Source organism: Lissotriton vulgaris, chromosome 10 (assembly GCF_964263255.1).
Source record: "Lissotriton vulgaris chromosome 10, aLisVul1.2, whole genome shotgun sequence".
NCBI lineage: Eukaryota > Metazoa > Chordata > Amphibia > Caudata > Salamandridae > Lissotriton > Lissotriton vulgaris.
This window is the reverse complement of record NC_141698.1, coordinates 257,878,206-257,902,998: the sequence shown is the minus strand read 5'-3', so window position 1 is coordinate 257,902,998 and position 24,793 is coordinate 257,878,206. Positions and strand designations below refer to the sequence as shown.

The 24,793-nt window shown below is 43.1% G+C and overlaps 1 protein-coding gene across 2 annotated transcripts in view; it reads right to left on the bottom strand.

Annotated features, from left to right (window-relative positions):
• Positions 1-24,793, bottom strand: part of LOC147685068 (GTPase IMAP family member 4-like) — a 99,222-nt gene that overhangs the window by 54,999 nt on the left and 19,430 nt on the right. Inside the window, exons 3-4 of one of the 2 annotated variants that reach the window (XM_086940951.1) lie at positions 21,465-21,504; positions 16,696-16,818 (exon numbers count right to left, since the gene is read on the bottom strand). In XM_086940951.1, coding sequence (XP_086797077.1) covers positions 16,696-16,818; positions 21,465-21,504 — 163 coding nt within the window. The remainder of the gene's footprint in view (positions 1-16,695; positions 16,819-21,464; positions 21,505-24,793) is intronic. The other variant, XM_086940952.1, reaches the window with a different exon arrangement.

The following is a 24,793-nucleotide window of genomic DNA, read 5'->3' as shown; positions in this document are numbered from 1 at the left end:
ACTAGACTTGAGTCTCTAGTTTCTCTTGTATTACGCAGTTCTGTAAAGTACTACACTCATACATATTCAGGCCAAATGAGCACAAAGTTGCAAACAAGTAAGCATAGTAGCAACGCCACTGAGGAGGCGAGCACCTGCAATCACAGAAGCTATTTAAACATTATTTTACCTGCAATGTAATCGAATCGGCAGCATTATTGCTCTTCGGGAAAAACATATATCATCAATATAACACAGAGCAGAAGTAAACAAAGTAGGTATTAAATAGCTACTCACCAAGGCCAGGGATCTCCTAGCAGGTGCACCAGGTCCTGATCCCGGTCAAGGACATGTGCCCACCGGCGTGTCGCTTGGTCATAGTTGCGCCGGACCCCCAACTCCCTACGCATGGCCCGGCACACAACTTATCCCAGAGCTGGCGACGCTCCCGGAGGCCATACCCTTGACCGGGCCTGCCCCCTGCTGCCACTGTCTTTGGGAGGTGGCGCTGAGCATAAAATATAAGTGTGGCCATCTCCATCGTGCTGAAAACCTCCCTGGCCACCACATCCTCCCCCCTCAATCGCCCGCAATGGAGCCGGGTACGGAGTGCGGGACCTTTCCCCTTGCTCTTCCCGGCTCCCTTTGCCATGGTCCTGGACTGCTAAAAAAAATAGGAAAGAATAGGGAAAAAGTCAAGAAAAGATTTTAAAAAAGTAGCTTTAAAGTAACCAAAAGTACAAAAAACCACAAAATATAGATGTAGAAAAAGAGAGGGATAGATAATGAGTAAAAAATATCCAAAAAAAGTTCAAAGAAACAAATGATTGCAAAGATTAGGGATAGGATTGAAAAAGCATGCCCATAGCAATGACTGAAAAACAAGATGGCCGCGCCCATTGAGGACCGCGTGGGTAACTTTGCGCGATATTTCCCCCGCGAGCATGCCAAAACGCACGCGAACTCTTAATCGCGCCGCGCACACAAAGCGAGCATGCAACTAGGGCCCGGAAACGGAAATACGCAACGCAAAAAAGATGGCCGCGCCCATGTACGACCACATGGGTAACTTCGCGGTCGATGCACTGCAAACATCCCGCGAACACGCAAAAAAAAAGTCTGCAAATTCGCACGAATTCGCGGATTTTGCAGATCGCGCATTTCACCCATACTTACTTTTAGAGTGGTAAGGAGTTTTAGGGTTCAGCATTTGTATTGGTTTTTGGGTGGTAAGGGATTTTTTAGGGTTTATGATGGGTATGGGTTTTTCGGTAGCAAGGTCATTTCTTGGGTTTCAGGTGGATATGGGTTTTTGGGTGATATGGGATGTTTTTAGGGTTTAGGGTGGATATGGGGGTGTTTTGGTAGGCAAGGGAATTTTTAGGGCTTTGAGTGGGTATGGGCTTTTAGGTGGCAAGGACATTTTTAGGGTTCAATGTGGGAATGGATTTTTGGGTGCCAAACAAATATTTAGGGTTTTGGGTGGATATGGTTTTTTGGGTGGTAATGAATCATTTAGGGTTTAGTGTTTGTATTGGTGTTTGGGTGGCAAGGGATTTTTAGAGTGGGTATGATTTGTTTTTGGGTGGCAAGTGAATTTCAGGGTCTTGTGTCGATGTAGTTTTTGAGCAGTAAGGGATTTTTTAGGGTTTAGGGTGGGCATTGGGCTTTGGATGGCAGGGGAATTTTTAGGGCTTTGAGTGGGTATGGGCTTTTAGGTGGCAAGAGAATTTGTAGGATTTAGGGTGGGTATGGGTTTTTGGGTGGCAAACAATATTTTTAGTATTTAGGGTGGGTATTGGTTTTTGTGTGGTAATGAATTATTTAGGGTTTCATACGATGGTCGGCAGACCTGAATCTGCCCGCCATCATTGCAGTCTTTGGGACCGTCCGCCAGACATACGGCAGTCCTGCACCACGAATCAGGATGTGACCACCACCATGGCCGTCGCATTCTTCATTTTAACATTGCGGTGGGTGCTGCTGACAACAGCACCTGCCATGACGTTAAAATCACATGTTTTGCATTTTACTGCAGTACATAGCAGGCACCACACTGTGCCTGCCACTTGGTGCAGTGAAATGTGCGGGGGTGCACCCCAGCTTCCCCCAACACAAGGGGAGCTCGCAACAGGCCCCAAACCCCGCCAGGATTTATGTAAATGCTGGTGTAAACAAACATCCTATTTTGGTGGACAAACACATTTGTTGGGTTTTGGGTGTATAGATTTTTTGGTAATAAGGGATTTTTGAGGGTTTTGGGTGGGTATTGGGTTTTAGGTGGTAATGAATCATTTAGGGTTTAGTGATTCTATAGGTTTTTGGGTGGCAAGGGATTTTTAGGGAGGGTATGGATTTTTGGATGACAAGTGAATTTTAGGGTTTATGTTGGGTGTAGGTTTTTGAGTGGTAAGTTTTGTGGGGGTTTCGGGTGGGAATGGGTTTTATGTGTGGCAAGGGTGTTTTTCTTGTGTTTAGGGTGGGTGTGGGATATTTGGTGGTAAGGGACTTGGTAGGGTTTAGGGTGGGTATGGGTTTTTTGGGATTTTTTAGCTTTTAGGGTGGGTATTAGTTTTGGGTGGCATGGAAACATTTAGGGTTTAAAGTTGATATGGGTTTTTGGGTGGCAATAACTTTTTTAGGATTTTGTGTGTGTATGGTTTTATGGGTGGTGTGACTTTTTTATGGTTCAGGGTGGGTATGGGTTTTTGAGTGACAAGAAAATTCTTCGGGCTTTGGGTGGGTATGGGTTTTTGGTGGCAAGGGAATTTTTAGGGGTTAGGGTGGTATACGATTTTGGGTGGTGATGGATTTTTTCAAGGTTTAGGGAGTGTATGAGTATAGGGTGGTAAGGAATTTTTTTGGGTTTAGTGTTTGTATGGGTTTTTGGGTGGCAAGTTATTTTTTATGGGTTAGGGTTAGTATAGGTTTTTAGGCGATAAGGGCTTTTTTAGGGTTTAGGGTGGATATGCGCTTTTGGGTGGCAAGGGAATTGTTAGGGTTAAGGATGGATATTGGCTTATGGGTGGCAAGGGAATTTTTAGAGTTTAGGGTGGGTATGGGGTTTTGGATGTTAAGGGATTTCTTAGGTTTTAGGGTGGCTTTGGGTATTTTGGGTGGCAAAGGAATTTTCAACATTTAGGGTGGGTGTGGGCTTTTGGTTGGCAAAAGAATTTTTATGGCTTATGTTGGGTGTAGATTCTGGGGTTCAAAGGAAATATGTGGTTTTGGGTGGGTGTGGGTGCTTGGATCATTCACCAATATTCACGATGAAGTCACAATATTCGCAATTTCCCTGCAACGGTACATGAGGGCTGTGCTGGTGATCGGGGCATCATCGCTAATGTCACACTGGTTTAAAAAAATCTGTTTTGGACACATAACTAGTATCAATAACACAATCATATCTCAAACATGGGGTCAGAGTATTTCCACCCTGACCCTTTATGTGGCTTTCACACAAATTTACAGCCCCGGGAACCGTTCTCAGATGAAAAAATTACAGCTGCATCCTTCTGTTAATGTCGCGTCCAGCCAACCTGAGCATTGCTGTTGTTGCATCTACGAATAATCTTTTTTTTTAACTTTTTATTTTTAGTCCTCATTCTACAAAACATGCTCGTAATTCAAGAATGTAAAGCCAGTCGGTCCGATAAACTACAGCCCAGTATAAGAAGAAACCCGGTCTCTTCTCATTGATGCATGGAAGGATTTTTCCCCCAGGCACTTTTTTCAACAGGGCTTCTCGGTAATGACCAAGGCTCCTCCTCTTTATTGGGCCAGTCACACCTAGCCGTGGCTAGTTTTCCAATGTTTCAGCTAAACAAGCGGATTCATAATCATTGGACCACTAAGTATCGTAAATATAGTACTAGCCAAACCAAGTGTGTCTACGATAGAAGTCAGTGCAAAAGGAAAAAAAGACAGAGAACATATGCCCGTAAAGGATAACTCTAGTTGTATTAAACCCAAAGTGATAGAGACAATTTAACCAAACTAAAAGAAGGCAAAAAGTGTGATCCAGCTATCCCATGATTTTGTTTTTTTGGCCCTTTTGCTTGCTTGATCAAGGGTTGAGATGCGTTGTACTGAGCTGATCCATTCTGATTTAGTGGATGAAACAGGTGAGATCCATTTATTGCAAATCTCCCTTCATGCCAAAAGAATCAAGACAAAGAGTAGGACCTTCTGGTTTCTTGAGAAAGCCATATTTTCTGTCTCACTTGCAATTACCCCAAAGATAACTGTAGATGCTGTTAGCCCAACCTTTTTACCCAGAATTTCAGGGATGATATTACTCACGTGAACCCAGAAGCTCGATCAAAGGACATTGTGAAAACATGTGTACCTCGTTTACGTTGATGGTCTACGAATAATCATGCAACCATTGTGAAATATCCACTGCTATAAATTTCAGCCAACATTTCTCAAAAACTACTGGCTGGATTTGCACCAAATAACAAAAAGCACAATCTGCATAACAACATCTACCTTTCTGCCAAATATGGTGTAATTCCGTCCAGCGGTTCGGGCTGTAGGTTTGACAATGCGTTCCTATGGGAATTAACATTACAAACAAACCCTTTTTTAGTGCCCCTATTTCTTGGCCCTCACTACATGGATCCCCCCACAATTTCCATGATTACCAGACCCTCCTTTGGCACGTTTTTGGAAAATTTATGAAGATGGGTCAAACAACGCAAAAGTTATAGGCAAGTCAAAAAATGCTTTTCCTGTGGAAACAAGGTTCTAACTATAACTACCTAGTGGCGACTGCCAGTAGGAGATCTATCTATCTATCTATCTATCTATCTATCTACATATAGAAACCGAAAGGTTAAAGTGATGTTATAGTTAGATGAAAATGTCAGTTCCAAAGTAACAGTTAAACTTAAAATAAATCTGAAATTCACCAGTTATAGTTATCTCTAGAAGTGATAATTTATGACTCCACCATTCAGACTTGTCATCAAAGATGTAATTTTAGATATTTCTGTGAACTTATCAATACTGTTATAGAACATTCCACAAGTGATATAATATGGGAGGTCATTTGCAGTGCACATCTTTAAAACCCTTACTACTCCATACCCTTCTTCAACTGAGAACCCAGTAAAAAACATTACTAACCCATATGCTTATCCCTCTCTGAACCCTAGAAAGCCTGTACTAACCTGTACTCTTACGCATCCCTAGGCACTAAAAACCCATTTCCACCCCCATACACTTAAATATCTTTAAACCTTAAAGCCCCTATTAAAAGTCTTCCAACCCTGTACCCTTTCTTATCCCTGAACCCTAAAAATACCCTACTACCTTGTGTCCTTAGCCAACCCTAAAACACCCTAAATCATTTACTAAACTGTGCTCTTGCCCATCCCTGAATCCTAAAACCCCTTTATGAACAAGTATCCTTGCCTACCCCTGAATCCTAAAAACCCATGTAAATAAGTTACTATCCATACCTTTATCCACTGAACCCAAAAAGCTTCATACTACCTCCCACTTTTACTCATCCCTAAACCCCCAAAAACATAAAACTCTAACCCATCCCTCACTTAAAAAATTACCTTTAAAACCCTTACTATGCCCTAATCTAACCTACCTCTGAACCCTAAAAACTATTTTAAGGTCCTTACTACTCTGAACCCATATCAAACTCATAACCCTTAGGTCTTTCATAAATGACTTAATAATTAGGTTATGGTATTTAAAGAAAAGTACTTACCTGCAAGGTAAAGTATCCAAAAAGGCATACTTGGTCCTTACCTGCATGATAAAAGAATGTGTGGTGATGTCCTGCTAGGTAAAGAATGAAGGGTAAAGGCTTGGCACCTCACTCACTGATTTTGAAAGACTTGAACATCCTTAAAATTATACTGTATATTGTGGTGATTTGAAAAACACAATTTTAATCACACACAAAGACACACTAACTTTGTAGTGACATGAGCATGCCTATATTCACACATTATCTCTGGAGTTGCATAAAATTATTTTCACAAACTAGCTGTCTGGGACATTATCATCACACACTATCAGTTTTCAGTTTATAAACTTTATTCGATTGTTCATAAAAACATCACAAAAGTGTATAGAATAATTAAAAAAAGGCACTTAAGAATTGATAAAGAATGGGGAATAAAGTACATAGAGTACACAACATAATAATAAAAAAAAACATGGACTAGCAGCAAAGGATATGAACCATCACTAAAAAACCATACTTTTTCTAAACCAGACTGATTTAAGAATAAAGGTTGCAGTAAAAAAGCAAATGTCCGGGGTGGCAAGTGTGAATAAGAATCTCATAGCATTAACAGTGGTGGAAATAGAATATTTCTTAAACAACGGTTTGAGGTATAAAACTCGCAAAGATTTATACAAAGGGCATATCAGCATAAAGTGCAACGTGCTTTGCTTAGTAATTCCGTCACACGGGCAAGGGGTGGCAGAATGTATGTTCATACTTGGGAATGCTACCAAGTTATGAGCAATGCCTAATCTCAGCCTGGTTAATACATATTGGTGATATTGTCTAGTGATAACTTTCAAATACATAGGAATCCCACTCCCTTCATCCATATTGGAAAGATAGAATGCATGGGTAGAATAGTCACTAGATTGTACTCTTCGTCTGTTAAGTTTATGACTCAAAAAAACACCTTTAACCTCCAACATTGGTATATCAACAGCACACTTGGGGTCTTTAAGAACATCCAGGTCAAATAGTTCCTTAAAAGTTGAAATGACGTATTTTAGCTATCAATGTGGCGACTTGAACATCTATAGAACCACACACTGTATCTCTGGGGATTTCACTATTGCTACTACCACACACTATCTCTGTGGGGATCTGAACATCATCATATTCAAACACTATCTCTGTGGGGACTTGCTCATTATATTCACACACTAATGTTATGGGGACTTGAGCTTTGTTTTTAAACTATATTTCAGTGGGGACTTGAACAAAATTATCTTTAAACACATCTTCAAGCACTGACTATGTGGGGACGTGAACATCACTAGAACCACAAACTACAACTATGAGGACTTCAACATCACATTATTCACACACTATCATTTTGGGGACATGAACATGATGACCGTCGCAGACCATCTCTGTGGGCTCTAGAATGTTCCTATATTTACAACCTGTCTCTGTTTGAACAGGAACATCCTTATCTTCTGACTTTATTTGTGTGGAGACTTGAACATTGTCTTTATTTCTATTTCAGCAGAAACTTGAACAATATAGTCTTTACACACTTTGTAGGGACTTAAACGTCACAATAACCATGCATAACCTCTGTGGGAAATCGAACATCACTATTAAAAACAGTATCATTGTTATGAATCAAACATCACAATTTTAACACACTATCTTTTTGGGGTCTTGAACAAGATTACCTGCGCAAACCATTCCTAGAGGGTCATGTGATTTTTTTTAGAAAATACAACATGTAGAGGCTTCAACATGCTAATCACATACTATCTCTGTTTAGATTTGAACATTGTTATCTTCACACACTCTCTGTGTAGGACTTGAACAGTAGAGCTACTCACTATTTCAGTGGATCTTGATAATGATTATCCTCATCCACTATCTCTGTGAGGACTTGATCATTCAGATAATGACAAACTATACTTGTCAACACTTTAACTTTATTATTTCTACATGCTATCTGCGTAGAGACATGAGCATTGTCTTTTCACCCTATTTCAATCAGCCAATCAATCAATCAATCAATCAATCAATCAATCAATCAATCAATCAGGGGTTTATAAAGGGCACTACTCACCCATAAGGGTCTCAAGGGGCTATTTCAGTGGGGGCATGAACAACATTCTCTTCACTTTTCATCTCTCTGGGGACATGAACATACTAGTGACCATACACTATCTCTGTGGGGGCTTAAACATCACAATACTCACACACTATCTGTGTGGGGACTCAAACTTTACTACAATTGAGAAGTGTGGCTCAATGGATAGAGCGGCAGACTCTGATGAAGAGGTCTGGCCCGGGACCAGGGTTCAATTCCCGCCTCGGCGGGTCTTGGGCTCAATTTCCTCGGACCTGATAATTCTCACCTCAGTGCCTATTCTAATCATGGGTCCCACTCTGCAACTCTGGGCAATAGCTTGCTTAATCTCCACAACGGCCCCAACAGTGCTGGGATGTCTGGCTTCACCTTGGGGGTGCCCAGGAGTGGACATTTCACAGGGAAAAGCCAGGAAGGGTTCCACAGGGGTATGTGTACAGCGCCAAGACGCCTCAGGGTATAAGTGCGGTATACAAGTACGAATTCATTTCACATAACACACTAACATTGTGGAGACTTGAACATTTCTATAATTACACAATCTCTGTTTGGAGTTTGACACCGTGATCTTCACACTCTCTGTGTGGGGACTCCATTTCAGTGGAGATTCAAACACAAACATCTCACACACTGTCTCTGTGGGGACTTGAACATGCCAATAATCACATACTATCTTTATAGGGACATGTGCTACTTGATTGCATACTATCAGTGTGAGCATTATCACACACCATCCAAAAGCAGTGATGACATACCACCTCGGTAAGCATCTTTACACAGTTCCTATGCTTATATTAACATTGCATACATTACTAGGAAGAAGTGGTATAATAGATACTTTGACACTAATGTGAACAAATATTCAAGCACTGGGTTACATTTGACCATATGGCTTGCTTCCATCTGATAATTTCTTTATGCCTTGGTTCCCTTATCACCTATGATTTTGAGAACAAAGTAAATGCCTAAATACAGGTTTATGTGCCGTTTTGTAATCATTATATTTCATCTTTCCTGACTCATTATTAATATAATCCAAATTGTCTATACCTTTTTAGATGAGTGCAGCTATTAATCTGTCCCCTTCTTTCTACTATGTATGTTTAGAAACATTCATGTTCCTCTTTGCCTCTTCAACTAGCAGAGCCCGTCCTGAACTCTTGTTCCTTGTCGGCCAGTTAGTACATGTTTTTTCACCCACTGCGTTGTACAATTCCATTGCTAGTGAGATCTGTGTTTTAACTCAGGTAACATTTATTTTTATTTTCCGGCTGTGCCTTGGACCACTAATGTTCACCACATTGTTGCTTTGACCCCTTCCAAGAGGGGGAATTCGAAACACTCACTTCATCATTTTCAGTGAAGTAAAAACTCTACTATTACTATGTCACGCTGCAGAAAAAAGTCTCTTTCCATCATGTCAACGGGGCAGGCTATCATAGTAATTATGGTCAGGCAGTGGCGGCTCACCATGGGAGTACTGCCGGGTGGTGAGGCGGGGGCAGGGAAGGGGCAGGTTGGGGGGTAGTGGAGTCCGACAAATGACGGACAGGAGTAAGGTAAGTAATTAAATAAATAAAACAATTTACCTTGTACGCGCTACATCGCTAACTCGGCGATGCAGTGCACGTGAGGTAAATAGTTTAATTTATTTAATTACTTACCTTACTCCTGTTCATCATATGTCCGAGTACACTACCCTCCCACCCTGCCCCTCACCCGCAACCGCCCTACCACCCCGCAGAACTCCCATGGCGAGCCGCAACTGTGGTCAAGTCATGGTGTGACTATGGTACTAAATCATATCTTCCCTACATCTGTGGAAGGCAGCTCCTGTGAAGGATGCCACAATTGATCTGGGCATAGGAATCATGTGAAGGAGAGTAAAATGTACACAACCTCTTCTCTGGAATAAATTCCCTTCAAACATTCATCAAATGCACATGGATTCGAACCCCTTTGTGGTTTCTGTCTGGGACACTAACCAAACTCACCCATTATGTCCAGTTCTAAGGAGTTATCAATTTTACAGGAACAAAGGCAAAGCAGTGCTTTTCAATTTAGGTGCATTTGTAAATGCGATGAACACACTGTGTCTCAGTGTCCTGAGCATGAAAGGTACACTTGCTTTCAGTAATTTGATTGTGGTTGCTTGTTCACTGTGTCCTATGCCTATCGGGAATCGCTAGATAAATAATCACCAAAGAATGAATACCTGATTGTGCTGCCTTAATCACAAGCACAGGAGGTGCTCTAAGAGTTTCTTCTCCCCAATATCAGCCCCCTGAGTGAGCTTCAATGATCTGCATGGAGTGCAGTATGGCTCACAGGGGCTTCCAGAATGCAATGACTCACAATAACTCCTTGGATGAGGGCCACAGGAATGGGATGAGCAGTCAACGATGTACGGCTCCAGGCCAAGTAAAAGGCAGGGCTTGATGTTTCTCCAGCAATGATCCACCCAGGAAGATGGTGAGAGGAACCGACGGGCTGCCGCCTGTTCGAATGCTGATGCAGCTCTGAAGGGAAGGTGGGTCAAGGAGCCCATTGGCAATCGGACAATGTGGAGGATACTAATGGACAAAGATCCTAGCATCCACAGAGTGGAGCGCTTATCCATACAGAGCAGCTCCTCTAGTCGGGTATGGAATCCGAACAACAAAGTCTTTGACGCTTTAGTTATGGCGTGTTGAACCCAGGGCAATTGTGCAGCATGGTATTTCACCACATTTACCAGACTATTCTGAGAATACGAGGCGATGTGCTGTGATTGCTGAGGTTCTCTGCATGGACTTACTTAAAGAGATATTAGATTACCTATGTGGTGAGGAGACATGATATCCTGCACATGAATACCCCCTCAGATGTGCTTGTACCGGCGGTGTATGCATTGTATTAAAAGAATCTCAAACAGACAGGAAGAATATTTTTTCGGAGCATATATAGACATCTCTAAACTACGTCATATGGTATTGAGTCGTGTAAGGTATTGAGAGTGTTGCTTTCTGGCAGCGGTTTGAGAAGTATCCAATCTTCTGATATTACATTTTTGCAACATCTGGTTGTTCTGAAATAGAGGATTGTCATACAGTTCTCGCTGTTTGATTTCTGTTTTTCCCCGGGTGGAGTGGCCCTTGAGTGGGCATTATACCTGGCAGGTCCTGATGAAGGTGGCCACCGAAATGCGACGACCACTGCCCTGAAAACATCCTGCTATCAGCAGTTCTTGCTTTTGGTCATCCCAATTACACTGTCATTTTTTTTATAGTTGTGCTTTCCAGATATGCTATGAATGTGAAAGTTTGGATGTTTGTGTGTGAGTATGTTTGAATGAGTTGTTGTTGTATTTATTCTTGTCTCTACCAGGGTTGATTGTATTTGATTCAGTTGTATATATTGTCTCTTTAATTGGTGATTATTTATGTATATATAATCTGTGTTGAAAATGTAAAGAAATAATAGTGAAAAAAGTTTTGATAAAAGAAATGAAATAAAAGAATCATATTTTTATAAATATTGGAATTTTTTGTCTAGTGGGCTGAAAAATTTGGATTTGGTGCTCCATGTATGTATTTGGATTAATTTCGCTGCATAAGTATTTAGGTCATGAGGGAGCTCCTTTTTGTGTTTTGTATTTCACCACATATAGATCATGTCTCCCACAGAGTGGCGCGCTGGTTTTTGCAGAAAAGCTTCTGCAGTAGTGATGTACAAAAAGCAGATAACAACATTTTTGATGACCCTGAGACCTCGGGGAGAACAGGGGTCAAAATAACAAGCCCTTGGAGTCACTTCTGCGTTTTAGTCCTTTAGCAGGGCACAGGTCAACAGACAGCAGGGCAGCTCATCAGAGCAGTGAAGCAGTTCCTCAGAACAGCCAGGCACAGCAGAGTGGCAAATCCTTCAGCACAACAGACTTTACTTCAGCAAAGTTCTTTCCAGGCCCAGTAGTGTACTGATTTGATAGGGCCAGAGCCCTGGTACTTATACCCAAAAGGGCCTTTGATATAGGGAGTCACTTAAAAAGAAGTCTCTGAAGTGCACAAGGATCCCTTTCTATCCAGCCCTGTTTCCAGACTACCAGTTGGGAGCAAATCAGCCCTTTGTGTGAGTGCAGGACACAACCCAGTCAAATGTAAGTGTAAACCACCTTTCCATGTTCCTTCCCAGGAAGACTTTCAGTATATAGATGAATGCAGATATATTCCCTGTCACGCCCAAACTTCCTGTGCTGTGGCTGTCTAGAGGGTATGCACAAAGTGTAGGTGTCACCCAGCCCGGACATGTATTGGAGGCAGGATGCAGGCACATGGAGCAAAGTTAAGAGCAGAGAAATGTCCACTTTCAAAAGTGGCATTTCTAGTATGATAATGTCAAATCAAACTTTATCACCAAAGAATATATCACCACCATTCTAAATGTATTAAGCCTGGAGTAGCTACTCATTTTCAATGAGAAATTACAGCTTAAAGGGTATTTTAAGTTATCCCAAATGCTAGCCTACGGAAGGAGTAGGCGTCACAGAAGTGAAAAACAAATTGTCGGATATGTAGACCTTAAAAGTCTATGTCATTCCTTTTAGTTACACAGCACCCTGCTCTAGGGGTCACTTAGGTACTACCTTAAGGGTGACTTGTGCGTAATGAAAAGGGGAGTTTTAAGGGCATGGCAAGAGCTTTTAAATGCAAAGTTGAAGTGGCAGCAAACTGCACAAACAATCTCTGCAATGGCAGGCCTGGGCCAGGTTTGAAAGGATACTTATATGGGTGGCACAATCACTGTTGCAGGTCCACTAATAGCATTTATATTACAAACCCTTGGTATATGGTGTACCACTTTACCAGGGACTTAATGGAAAACAAAAGATGCCAATCAGGTATACACAAATGACAACATATTTATGGGAGAAGCACTTTAGCACTAGTTAGCACTGGTAAAGTGCTCAGAATCCTATGGCCAACAAAAAGTTACAACAAAATGTGCGAGTCAAAGGGAAAAACATTGGGAGAAAGGCCCCCCTAAGGATGAAAGGTCTAACACTCCTCCTCTTATACTGCAGCTTGACAGTTTTAAGCCTCAGGAAGTCAGGACACTACACTCATTGACTCTTCTCTGAGTACATATTAGCGATGAATGAGCATCACCTCTTGTGAAAATGTATTTGGGCTCAGAGACACCTTAGCACACTGCCCACACTACTTTGTGCAAGATACCATCACAGTTCTTGGAGTTGAAAATGAATGAGGCTGACCCTACACCTTAGCCTGCTGAGGACCTATTGTTCCAGGGTGACTTGAGTTCATCAGCCCACAACATGTGTTAGCCCGCTGGCAGGACTAAAACTGCTCCTAGAAACCAGCAGGGTGCCCTCTCAAAATTGCCTGTTCAGGGTTTGTTGAATAGGTTCCAACATACATTATGCCCATCAGCATCAGGTATAATCCCTTTTCATAGCACCTCTTGCCGGGGAGCTGGTGGGATGAAAGCAACAGCACAGCCATTTAATCTGCATCTCCTAGTGGGTTTCAATTGATCTCTGTCCCTCCTCTGTCAACTGGTAACAGTTCTAAGATCAACTCCTTCCTGTAGGACGGATCATGTCCTACCAGTATTGAAACAGACTATGATCAATGGACCAGCTCATGACAACTCATCCGGCTTTCATCTCCTGTTGGATGCTCGGCTCCTGCTCAGCTCCATCTCTAGTCTTACGGTTTTGCAATCACTTTACTTTGCAAATACATGCTTGAAATTGTGGGTTGGCACTATGGAGTTTTTTTTTGTATTGTGAGCTTTCTTCTCCTGGTGCTGTCTTATGCTAACTTCCATAAGGACAATGCTCCCAATTTGATGACATTTCCAAAGGTTGTGTGCTTAGTATCACGAAATTGTCATGACAAAATTCAGCAATGTTGATAACCTATTGATATTAGTTACTTGGTTTCTTTGAAATGTCAAAGCATGCTGTTCTGTTGAGTTACCTGTCTACAAGATTTAAAGGTCAGATTAAGATGACCTATCAGATGTCAGTGTCTATTTCTTATTAACATTTAAACTAATTGTTGGTGTAATGGTACAAATGCTGACTACTCAGAGCCTGCTTTACATAAATCATAGGTGCACATGGCAAGGGACACACTGCCTCTTGTAATGTTGTAGCTGCACTACTTTAGCTCACAAATGCTGATTTACAGCCAGGCTCTGCAGTTATCATCTGAATGAGGCTGTGAGAGCAGAGACTGTGCTCAACATTTCATACTGACTCCCTTTAAGTAGGTGGGCCACTCCCTCTGCTTTATTATTAAGCAGTCTATCTAAACCCAGCCACATGAGTATTGCGAAGCCATGCTTCCGACATCTGTAGACTCCTGCCCAATCACCCATGGGAGAGCATCCATCAGTGGCAAGGCCTTTAGTTGCATTCCAACCTCTAAGACAAACATGTAAGACTTCACTCCACTGATCATGCATTATAAGAGTGATGGAATATGAAGTCTGCAAAACAATGTGAGCATTTCTGTTGCCTGCCTGCATTGCCAATTGTGCAATTGTCAGCTGTGTCAGCTGTCTTGTAGTTGAAGACCACAAGAGTATACAGCAGGAGGTGTGCTAGGTGCAGACTTCAACACCCCCCCCCAGCTGAAAGAGGAATCAACTTAGGCCCGTGTGCTGTCAAAACATCACTTTTTGTGCCGTTCCATGGCACAGGAGCCTGCTCCTTATTTACGAGGCAGCATTAAGCCACTTTTTTGTGCTTAACACTGTCTCGTAAATATTGTCCCCTTTAACGCAGTTTTCTGTGTTAAAGGGGCATGCAATGGGTGTTGCTGGGTGTGTTCCCAGCAACATCCATGGCATTTTCACACTGCCCCAGATTTACGAGAAATCGTAAATCTGAGGCAGCGTCACAAACATACTCCTCCCCAGGGGAGGCGTAAGGGAGGCACAATGAGGAGAAATATCTTTATTTCTCCTCGTTTTTCCTTTTTCTATGTGTACTGCATTCTGCAACGCACATGGAAAAAGAAAAAATCCTCTTGTGATTGTTTTTGTGCAGGAAGGTTTCCCTTCCTGCACAAAAATAATCATCCCCTCAAGCAGGCACCCTTGCACCATTGGGCAAAGGAGATCTGCATTGGCGCATGGCAGCCTATTGTGTGCCAGAAGAGGGGAAAGGGACAGGAATGCGCCATATCTCATAGATGAGGCGCATTCATGTCCTTTTATTTTGCCCTAGGGCAGTGAAGCAGGAAGGCCTGCTCTGCTGCCCTACAGAAAAACCACATACATTAGGCCCTTGTATTTGTTTCCTGTCACATCCCATCCACGCTTCCTCGGGCACTTCTTGCAACAAGGACAGATCCACTCATACACCGTAATTCACACACATAGCACATTTGGCAAAAGAACAGATAACTACATATAAAATTGCACACAGGTTTAATGAAGAATAAATGCAAATGATGATAATCAGTGGGAATGCACTTTCATCCTTTATGTAAGCTCCACTTTTTTATGTATTTCAGATGCAGCGGAGAATGGTGACTTGTGTATGTTTGGTCCATGAGTGTGACAGAAAGCACTGTGAATATGTATGTCAATATTTAAAGTTGATTTATACATAGTAGAACATAGGCTGCTACAAAATGCGATAAAATGTTTAAGATAAAAAAGGGTTTCCAAAATAGATTTTAGTAAAGGCCAGGCTGTATGTAGTGGATTTTTTAAATAATTCTCTTTTAAAAGCATCCACTTCGCAGCTCAGCTGATAACTCCCTTGCAATGCCACACAAAAACCAATCAATTTGTGTTATTGGGAAGATTCATCAGTTAAATCCAATACCGGCCTCCAAGCATCCTTTACATTTGTAGATTGACCAGTTGCTGTAGACTGACCAGTTGCGCACATTATCATTTCTTTGAGGCAAGCATGCACCCTGGCAGGAAGGCTTGTTTATCTGTCTGCCTCACCCTTGGTTTCACAGCACAGGAGACACCCTGGCTTACACTTCAGTTGAAGCATTTCAACTGTTGGAATGTTTTTTCACACAAAGGGCCCAATTCCGATCTCGTTTGAAAAGCATTGTAAATGACTCATATTGGGAATGTTTTCCAAACGACTCATACGTGCTCAGTCCGACAAGCGAGTACAATGCAACTGCATCATTACGGACTCGTCTCACTCAGACTTCCATTGCACTCTATGGGAGCTTGTGTACCGACGAATACACAGGCTCCTACAGCGAAAAAGGGTTGGGTGGGGTAAGCTGTACAACTCGTGGTGGCCACCCCATGTTGCCAGCCACACTGTGCATGCTTGGATCGTGGGGACTCATGTGCACCCCGTGATGGAATCGGAGGGCTCCGGGTGAAGGAGGGCCTGCTATGGCCCCCAAAAGTTTGAATACGATAGCTGTTTCGTCTCGATGAGACCGAGTCAAAACAGCTGTCTGGTTCGTGCATCGTACTTGCTCGGTCAGAAAACGGCTCCATTGAATTGCACGATTTGGCTACAAACATGTCAGACGGACAGGTTCAGGTTAGTAAACGATTTGCGCAGCGCGTATGGGATACTAGCATCGTACTTGGTAGTTCGGAATGGGGGACGATTTGTATGGAATGATAGGCTCCTAATCGGATTTGCTATTTTCAAATCTCATTTAGAGGCCTTCCTCACGAGATCAAATGGGGCCTAAAGTTGGGGAATTGCTGTTCTTAAATTAGAAAAGATTGGGCACATCATGCCACTCAGATCCCTCAAACTTCGACCACTGCTCTGTAGTTAGGTGACAAGGCACTGAGAATATAATTTAATGTATATTGTTTATGAAAAGCTATGCATAGATTTAATTCACAAAAAGGGAAACAAAAACAGTCACAGGATTACCTGCGATGACTGATGTCGTCCACTTCAGTGCATCACTTTTGTTGATCCACCATTTCAGAGATGGAGGAAGTGGCTTGACGACCATCACCCTTGATGTCTTAAACATTTCTCTTAATGCGCTCACTGCAGAGGAAAATGGAAAGTTATACAAACACTGTAGCCTCAAACACAGTCCTATGAACAGTGCTAGGAAACAATACAATACAATTTTGATTAATGGTTATTGGACTGTTCCAGGACCGAAAGTGCGGATTGCTATGGTGGTTGATGACAAATTTCCCCGGGATTAATCTCATAAATGTATGCATATATTTTACACTTTCGTGTGTATTGATTGTTCACTTCGAAAATGGTGTACTGTCTGATAGAGAAAATATTGAGACTATTTCACAAAACTATTTGCTCAGTTGCAGTGATTGGTCAATGGTAATTACGTAGAGAAGAACATTCGACAAACCACCGCATTAGATTGCATTAACCAACACATTTTCGCCACTTTTGTAATTGAGTCTTTTTGAGAATGAATGAAAGAGTAACATGAAAGGCATCAAGTTAACAAACATCTTCTTCAAATTTACAAATATTCAAAATGAGGGTCATTTTCACGTGGCCTTTTATTCTTGGAATGTAGTGACAGGCATGTTTTAAAGCAGGGTGAGAAAACAAAGCTCTTATTTTACGCTAGTGTGCACGTACGGCTAAAACCCCTCTCATTTAATAATTGTCTGTTTTAAAATGACTCCTTTTTTGAGTAACATTGCAATAATCTGCACAAACATAGCAGCTTCCCAATCGCCAGTTGAATGCTATTATAGCCCAATCGGATTGTGACAGAACAACAGTAGTGTTGTCAATATGGGGCCACAAAGGAAAGTAGAAGATGACTTCAGACAACGAAGTCATATTACTTGGCTTGCTCAATTGGACCCTCTTTCAGCACACAATTCTTGGATTTAGGCTTGGTATTTCCAATAATCATGAACTGAATTTTTCTGAATTAATAGACAAATGCTTGTGAAGAAGAAATATTTTAAATAAAGAGAGTGGCTCTAGCAAGGCAGTCTCCTGTTTTTTTGATAGAACAGTAGTGTCTGTCTAGGGTAATATTCAAGGCTTCCTTACTTTAAACCTGGGTTCACGGCGCTGTAAATTCCTGCTTACCAGTTAGCTGAAATCCCATGCGAAGTTTTCCAGCAGCAGAACTTATTTTTACTGGTCAGGATTTCAACAAGGGCTTCGAACAATTATGATTTAAACCCTTCAGAATGAGAAATAACTGTGCAGACGTGGGATCACCATGTAGAATCCCATACGGTACCCATATTATGAGGGCTTTAACACACACATTGACCACCTGCTCTGGGCCGGGATCTTCTGTGTGGGGCAGGAGTGCAGCAATGGGAGAGACAGGGGTAGATAGGGCTAGTTAAGGAAAGGGAAGGATGATGACTCTGGCAGGGGGGCGCTGCATGTTCTCCTTTGCCTGAGAAAAAGATCTTCAGAGTCATGGTGACTAGGGGGCATATTACCAAGCAATAGCGATACTTATCGCTATTGCTTGGTTAGAGACAAAAATGTATCGCCGACCTGCGGCCATTTTTATTGCAGCTAAACCTTGGTATTACCAAGGTTTATTGCAAATGCGATAAAAATCGGCTGCAATGCATGAATATAGCTGAAAAGTCAGCGATATTCAAGCATTACCGAGCCAATGCTTTTAGCCATGTTATCCACCTCCCATTGGATAACATGGCTGAGAACTGCTCATGGCAGGTGTTAGCTTTTGGAGGTATTCGCGCTTAGCGTGAATATCTCCAAAAGTTGGTAATAGGAGATAGCGATGTTAGCGACTGTTTCCAGTCGCTAACATCTGGCACGCCTACTTTGCATGTCATTAGTGATAAATTTCTCTGAAATGCAAAGTGGGGCCCAAGATGGTCGCTATCTCCTACTAGCTGTCGCTAACTGGTGTTAGAGACAGCTAGGTAAAAGGGAGATAATTTTATCTCTGCTTTCTTGGCTTTTAAAGCCAAAAAAGCGGAGATAAACCCCCTTGATAATATGCCCCTAGGTTTGGCTATTGTTGCATGAGAGTTTACTCGATGGAATTACCCTTCCTAAATCCTAACTTCCGGACCACAGTTAAATCAAAGGGAAACCCCTGGGTGAGTTTTTGGCTTGGCTTTGGGGTAATCTGAGTTAGTCTTCAATTTAATTGAACCAAGATCCATGGACAACTATCCCAATAATCCCCTTCTTGCTCATGCAATATTTATCAGTACAGGCAGATATTTTAACCAATAAGTCTTTATTTTCTCATTTAAAACCCCCCTCCCTGTTGGACTCTTTCCTTTCCCTAGAACTACCTCATGCTCTTAGCTATCTACATCCCAAGTTCTCACCATAGCCAGATCTGAGACACTGTGCGCCATATGTTTAGCAAGTGGTGGCTTTAGAGTATTTCCCCTACTTCCCACAAAGTAGTGGCCTGGCTTGTTGGCAGCAAACTGTATCAGTCCAGACTGTTCTTCAAATGAGCCAATAAAGTGTCTTGGGGCTAAGTAAAGTCTCAGAAAATAATTAATGACAATGCAAAAATCACAGTGATATGTGGCCGAATTGAATGTCTATCCTCGTCTCTACATCTGTTTGAATGTCATCATCACAATCACCCTGCCAAATATCCTACTGGAGGGAAGCTTTTAATTTTATGAGCATCATAATTATGAAAAATGGGGATTTTGAAGTACAGATAAGATTCATGGACTGCCTATGCTTATTTACATGTTGGACCTTATTCATATGTGAAGCCATCGTCAAGCGGGTACTACATGGTGTGTCCAAAATCTTCTTTTACCACAAGTTATCTCACAACAGCAGAGCCCAATGGTTTATCATCATGACCATATCAAAGCATGGTGCTTTCTGCAAGTTACAAATTCTCAGGCTTATGGTGGCTCTGTTAAGGTGCCTATTAGAGCTTTGTTGATGTTGCTATGGTCAATCAAATATAGTTTCAAGATAAACAGATACTAACATTTACAGAAAGCACAGACTGGTGTTAGGTAAAGGATATTAAACACTGCATTCCTAAAAAGAGAATAGTAGTCCTGCCAGCAGCCACAACTACATATTAAAACTTGCACCTCACTTGAGACTTGCAGCACCAGCCACAGCCTTGGATGTGAGACTCCAGAAGCATGCACGTATGTTTTGCCAAGCTATATATACAATGTGCACTCTATACTATTTAAGCTATTCGAGGGTCTGCTGACAGAGGCACCAACGCATAGGAGAAAACATGCTGTGTTTGGCCAGGAGCACTTTTAGCCTTCAAGCAGGCATTCTGTGACCTTTAGGTCTGAAAACCTGAGATCTGCTTAGGGGTCACGGCAATTCCATCTACCCTTCTTTGAGGCCCTGTTTGACACCAGTCGACCTGACTGAGTAAGTGGAAAGTAGTCTTTCTGCTTTCCCTGCTTTGGCTAGTGACCCTTTTGCCTGCTTGCCTAGATGCTTGATATGAGGTTAACATGCCTAGGGTAGTATTCGAGGCTTCCTTATTTTAAAAACCTGGGTTCACGGCGCTTTAAGGTCCATCAGAGCTGGGGGACCGCAGGAGACGTCAAAGAAAATCCATTGATGGCTGAATGCTGTGTTTACCCAGCCAACTAGTCTACTTTCTGCTGGGTGTGGACCCATGTTTCCAGATCTTCTGGAGTACTGATGATAGGCGTAATGACTGGGTTGGATCAAAAGTCAATTTGCCATAACTTGCACAACATCCATGCACTCACTCACCTAATTTACATCTAATGTGTCCCAATTTGTCCAAAGTTGTTCTATCCATCCTTCACCCGGTTTTAAATTGCCTCCTACCTTGCCCTTGAGTCTTCATATAAGCTGAAAGCGCCACAGGCTTCAACTGTCACATTTGCGCCTACATGTCACTTACCCTCTAAACCGGATAGCGCTTTTGCCTCACTTTTAGTTCCTTATCATACCAACAACTACAGTAGCGTCCATTACCACCCCTTACTGCTTTACTATTTTTTCATATTAGACTTTTTTTGAGGTGTCTTGCTCTTTAGTGAAATTGACTGACCTGTAAGCTGTTTACTCAGAAAAGTTACAGAGGGGGAGTAATTTGCACAATTCTCAAATCTTGCATTATGGGAAAATGTAGACATTTCTGGAAATTTCGTATTGTGTAATTTTGCCTCATCTTTTTTACTACCTGATCATGCACCTTTCCAGAAGGATACCTGTTTCCAAATACAACATCTTGACTGAAAACATTTTCTAATCGATCAAGGCTCCTTCCAGTACCTCCAATGCCTTTTTATTGCTAGGTGCATGCTCGTGTAAAACAGTGTTAGGAAATTCTGGCAAATCAAATTTCACTATGAAACCATAATTTCGAGAAATGTTCATAGACTTTAATAAGTAAACATTACACGAAATCACACTCATGGAGACAGCCAGCCTTTGTTCCAAGAGGCTTCCTGTATTGAAATATAACACAATACAATCCTCCATGGTGACATACACAGACTGACACCTCACTTAGGGCAGACACATCATCCCACTTTCAGGTACTAACCAGGCCCGACCCTGCTTAACTTCTGAGATCAGACGAGATCAGGTTCTTTCAGGGTGGTATGGCCATAGGCTTTTTTTTTTAAAAAAAAACAGCCTACAGCACCTGGTATTCCCAGGTGGTCTCCCATCCAGGTACTAACATCATCCCACTTAAAGGAAGCTCTTACCGGACGGAAGTAGTTCTTCTGCATTTGACTGTTCATCCTTCTGAAAAGTAATACATAATTTATTAAAGCGAAAAGTATGTAAAACAAGTACTAAAAATGATGAACATTGTTGAAGCATATTTCTAACGGACATAAAGATAGCATTTGACAAAATTGCCCCAGTGAGTAAAATCAAATGCATGAATAGATCAGCCCCCTGGTTTACTGATCAATTAAAAACCATGAAATCTCTATGCAGAACATCTGAAAAAAAATGGCATAAGAGTAAAGAGCAGGTTGATCGGAAAAAATATAAACTATTGCACTCCAGCTACATGCATGACATCAAGGTAACGAAGAGAGCATTCTTAGCTGAACAGATAAATAAAGCGGGAAATTCTTCCGAAGAACTTTTTCAAATTCTAAAAGAACTTACCATCTCTAGAAGTACGTTGGTAATTCCAAATTCCCAAGAGTGGACCAATGCTCTCTCAAAAATCTTTGAAGAAAAGATATTGGCCATTTATCGCTCTTTCCCCCGTAGTCAAAATATAGAGCAGCTCGCAGTCCCGGTAAATCAGATACCTGATTCGTCTCACGCAATAAAATAATTTTTTTAATTCGACTGTAATACAGTCATTTCAATTGGTCTAAAAATAAATTCAGGATCACCTTCCGATCAGATCTCACCTAAAATATTTTCAATACTTGCCCATGCGCCAGCTGAACATCTGACTAACCTCTTTAATAAATCACTTTCAGATGCAGTGTTACCTGAAATATGTAAAGCAGCAAAAATTAGACCTATTTTAAAAAAGCCCACAGCGGACCCCAACACCTTGCTAAATTATCGTCCTATTTCACTGCTTCCTTACCTGGGGAAAATACTGGAGTCCTTTGTTAATACACAGCTCGTGAGCCATCTTGAGGAAAATTGACTCCTGGATACATCGCAGTCTGGTTTTAGGGCACTCCATAGTACGGAGACAATCAATCAATCAATACATTTGTAGAGCGCGCTACTCACCCATGAGGGTATCAAGGTGCTGTCGGGAGGGGGGGGGTGCCACTACTGCTCGAATAACCAGGTCTTGAGGTGTCTCCTGAAGGTGAGATGGTCCTGGGTCAGCCGTAGGTGTGGGGAGGGGAGTTCCACGTCTTGGCAAACAGGTAAGAGAATGATCTTCCTCCGGTGGTGGTTCTGCGAATCCGTGGGACTGCGGCGAGGGCGAGGCTGGTGGAGCGAAGCTGGCGGGTGGGAGTGTAGAATGAGAGGCGGTTGTTGAGGTATTTGGGGCCCATGTTGTGGAGTGCTATGTGTGCATGGGTGAGCAGCCTGAACGTGATCCTCTTGCTGACGGGGAGCCAGTGCAGGTTTCTCAGGTAGGCAGATATGTGGTTGTGGCGGGGGATGTCGAGGATGAGTCGTGCAGAGGCGTTCTGTATGTGCTGAAGCCGTTTCTGAAGTTTGGCTGTCGTTCCTGCGTATAAGGCGTTCCCGTAGTCCAGTCGGCTGGTGACGAGGGCCTGGGTGACAGTCTTCCTGGTTTTGGTGGGGATCCATCGGAAGATCTTTCTGAGCATGAGCAAGGTGTTGAAGCATGAGTACGAGACTGCGTTGACCTGCTTGGTTATCGTGAGGGAGGAGTCCAGGATGAATCCCAGGTTGCGAGCGTGGTCCGTGGGTACGGGTGCGGTGCCCAGCGACGTGGGCCACCAGGAGTCATCCCAGGCAGATGGGGATTGTCCGAGGATGAGGACCTCCGTCTTGTCCGAGTTAAGTTTTAGTCGGCTGTGCTTCATCCATTCTGCGACATGTTTCATTCCGTCCTGGAAGTTGGCTTTGGCGTGAGAGGGTCTTTGGTGAGGGAGAGCATCAGTTGGGTGTCATTGGCGTAGGAGAGAGATGATGTACGCCGCAGATGATTTTGGTGGCCTCGGAGCAGAAGGGAGGGAGGCGGACTCTCTGGGTTCTGTCGGAGAGGAAGGATGTGATCCAGTCTAGAGCCTTTCCTTGGATCCCAGAGTTGAAAAGGCGGGTTGTTAGGGTGCGGTGGCAGACGGTGTCAAAGGCTGCCGAGAGGTCTAGGAGGATGAGAGCGGCTGTCTCTCCGTTGTCCATCAGGGTCCTGATGTCGTCGGTGGCTGCAATGAGGGCGGTCTCGGTGCTGTGGTTGGCGCGGAATACGGACTGGTGATGGGTCAAGCGAGTTGTTTGCTTCGAGAAATGCAGTTAGCTGGTTATTGTCTGTCTTCTCGATGACTTTGGCCGGGAAGGGGAGAAGAGAGATGGGGCGGAAGTTCTTAAGGTCTTTGGGGTCCGCTGTTGGTTTCTTCAGAAGGGCGTTGATTTCTGCATGTTTCCAGCTTCCAGGGAAGGTGCCTGATGTGAAGGAGCTGTTAATGATGTTACGGAGGTGGGGTGCGATGATGGTGTCGGCTTTGTTGAAGATATGATGAGGGCATGGGTCGGCAGGGGATCGGGAGTGGATGGTGTTCATGACGCGGGTGGTGTCTTCAGTGCTGATGGGCGTCCATGCGCTGAGACTGGTGGTGGGGGACATTGGTCTGGTGGCTGGGGGCGGAGTCTGGGGTCTGAAGCTGTCGTGTATGTCTGCGATCTTGTGGTGGAAGAAAGCAGCGAGGGAGTTGCAGAGGTCTTGCGACGGTGTGATGTCATTGTTGCTGGCACTGGGGTTGAAGAGCTCTTTGACTATGCTGAAGAGTTCCTTGCTGTTGTGGGAGTTGTTGTCCAGCCGCTCTTTGAATGATGTCCTTTTGGTGGTGCGGATCATCTGGTGGTATTCGCGGGTGGCGCTCTTGAGGGCTGTCATGTTTTCTGATGTCCGCTTGTGGCGCCAGGCTTTTTCGAGGGTGCAACAAGATTTCTTTGCAATTTTGAGGGCGTCTGTGAACCATGAGGTTTTTCTGTTGCTGGTCTTGCCTGGGGGTTTCTTCAGTGGAGCGAGGTCGTCGGCACAGTTGGTGATCCACTGTGTGAGGTTGTCTGCTGTGTCGTTGGTGTCAGGGGTGTCGGCAGGTGTGTTCCGGTTTAGCGATGTGGTCAGCTGGTTAGTGGTGACTCTGTTCCAGCACCTGCGGGGGATCTGTGGTGTGCGGTGGTGGGATGTGTTCTTCTGGAAGGTGAAGTGGATGCAGCTGTGATCAGTCCAGTGTAGTCCAGTGGAATGGCTGAAGGCAACGTGTCTGCTTGCAGAGAAGATGGGTCGAGCGTGTAGCCAGATTAGTGGGTGGGCGTGTCCACCAGTTGCTTGAGTTCGAGGTTGGCGAGGTTGTCATGCAGGGTGGTGGTGTTGTTGTTGTTGTTTTTCTCCAGGTGGAACTTCAGG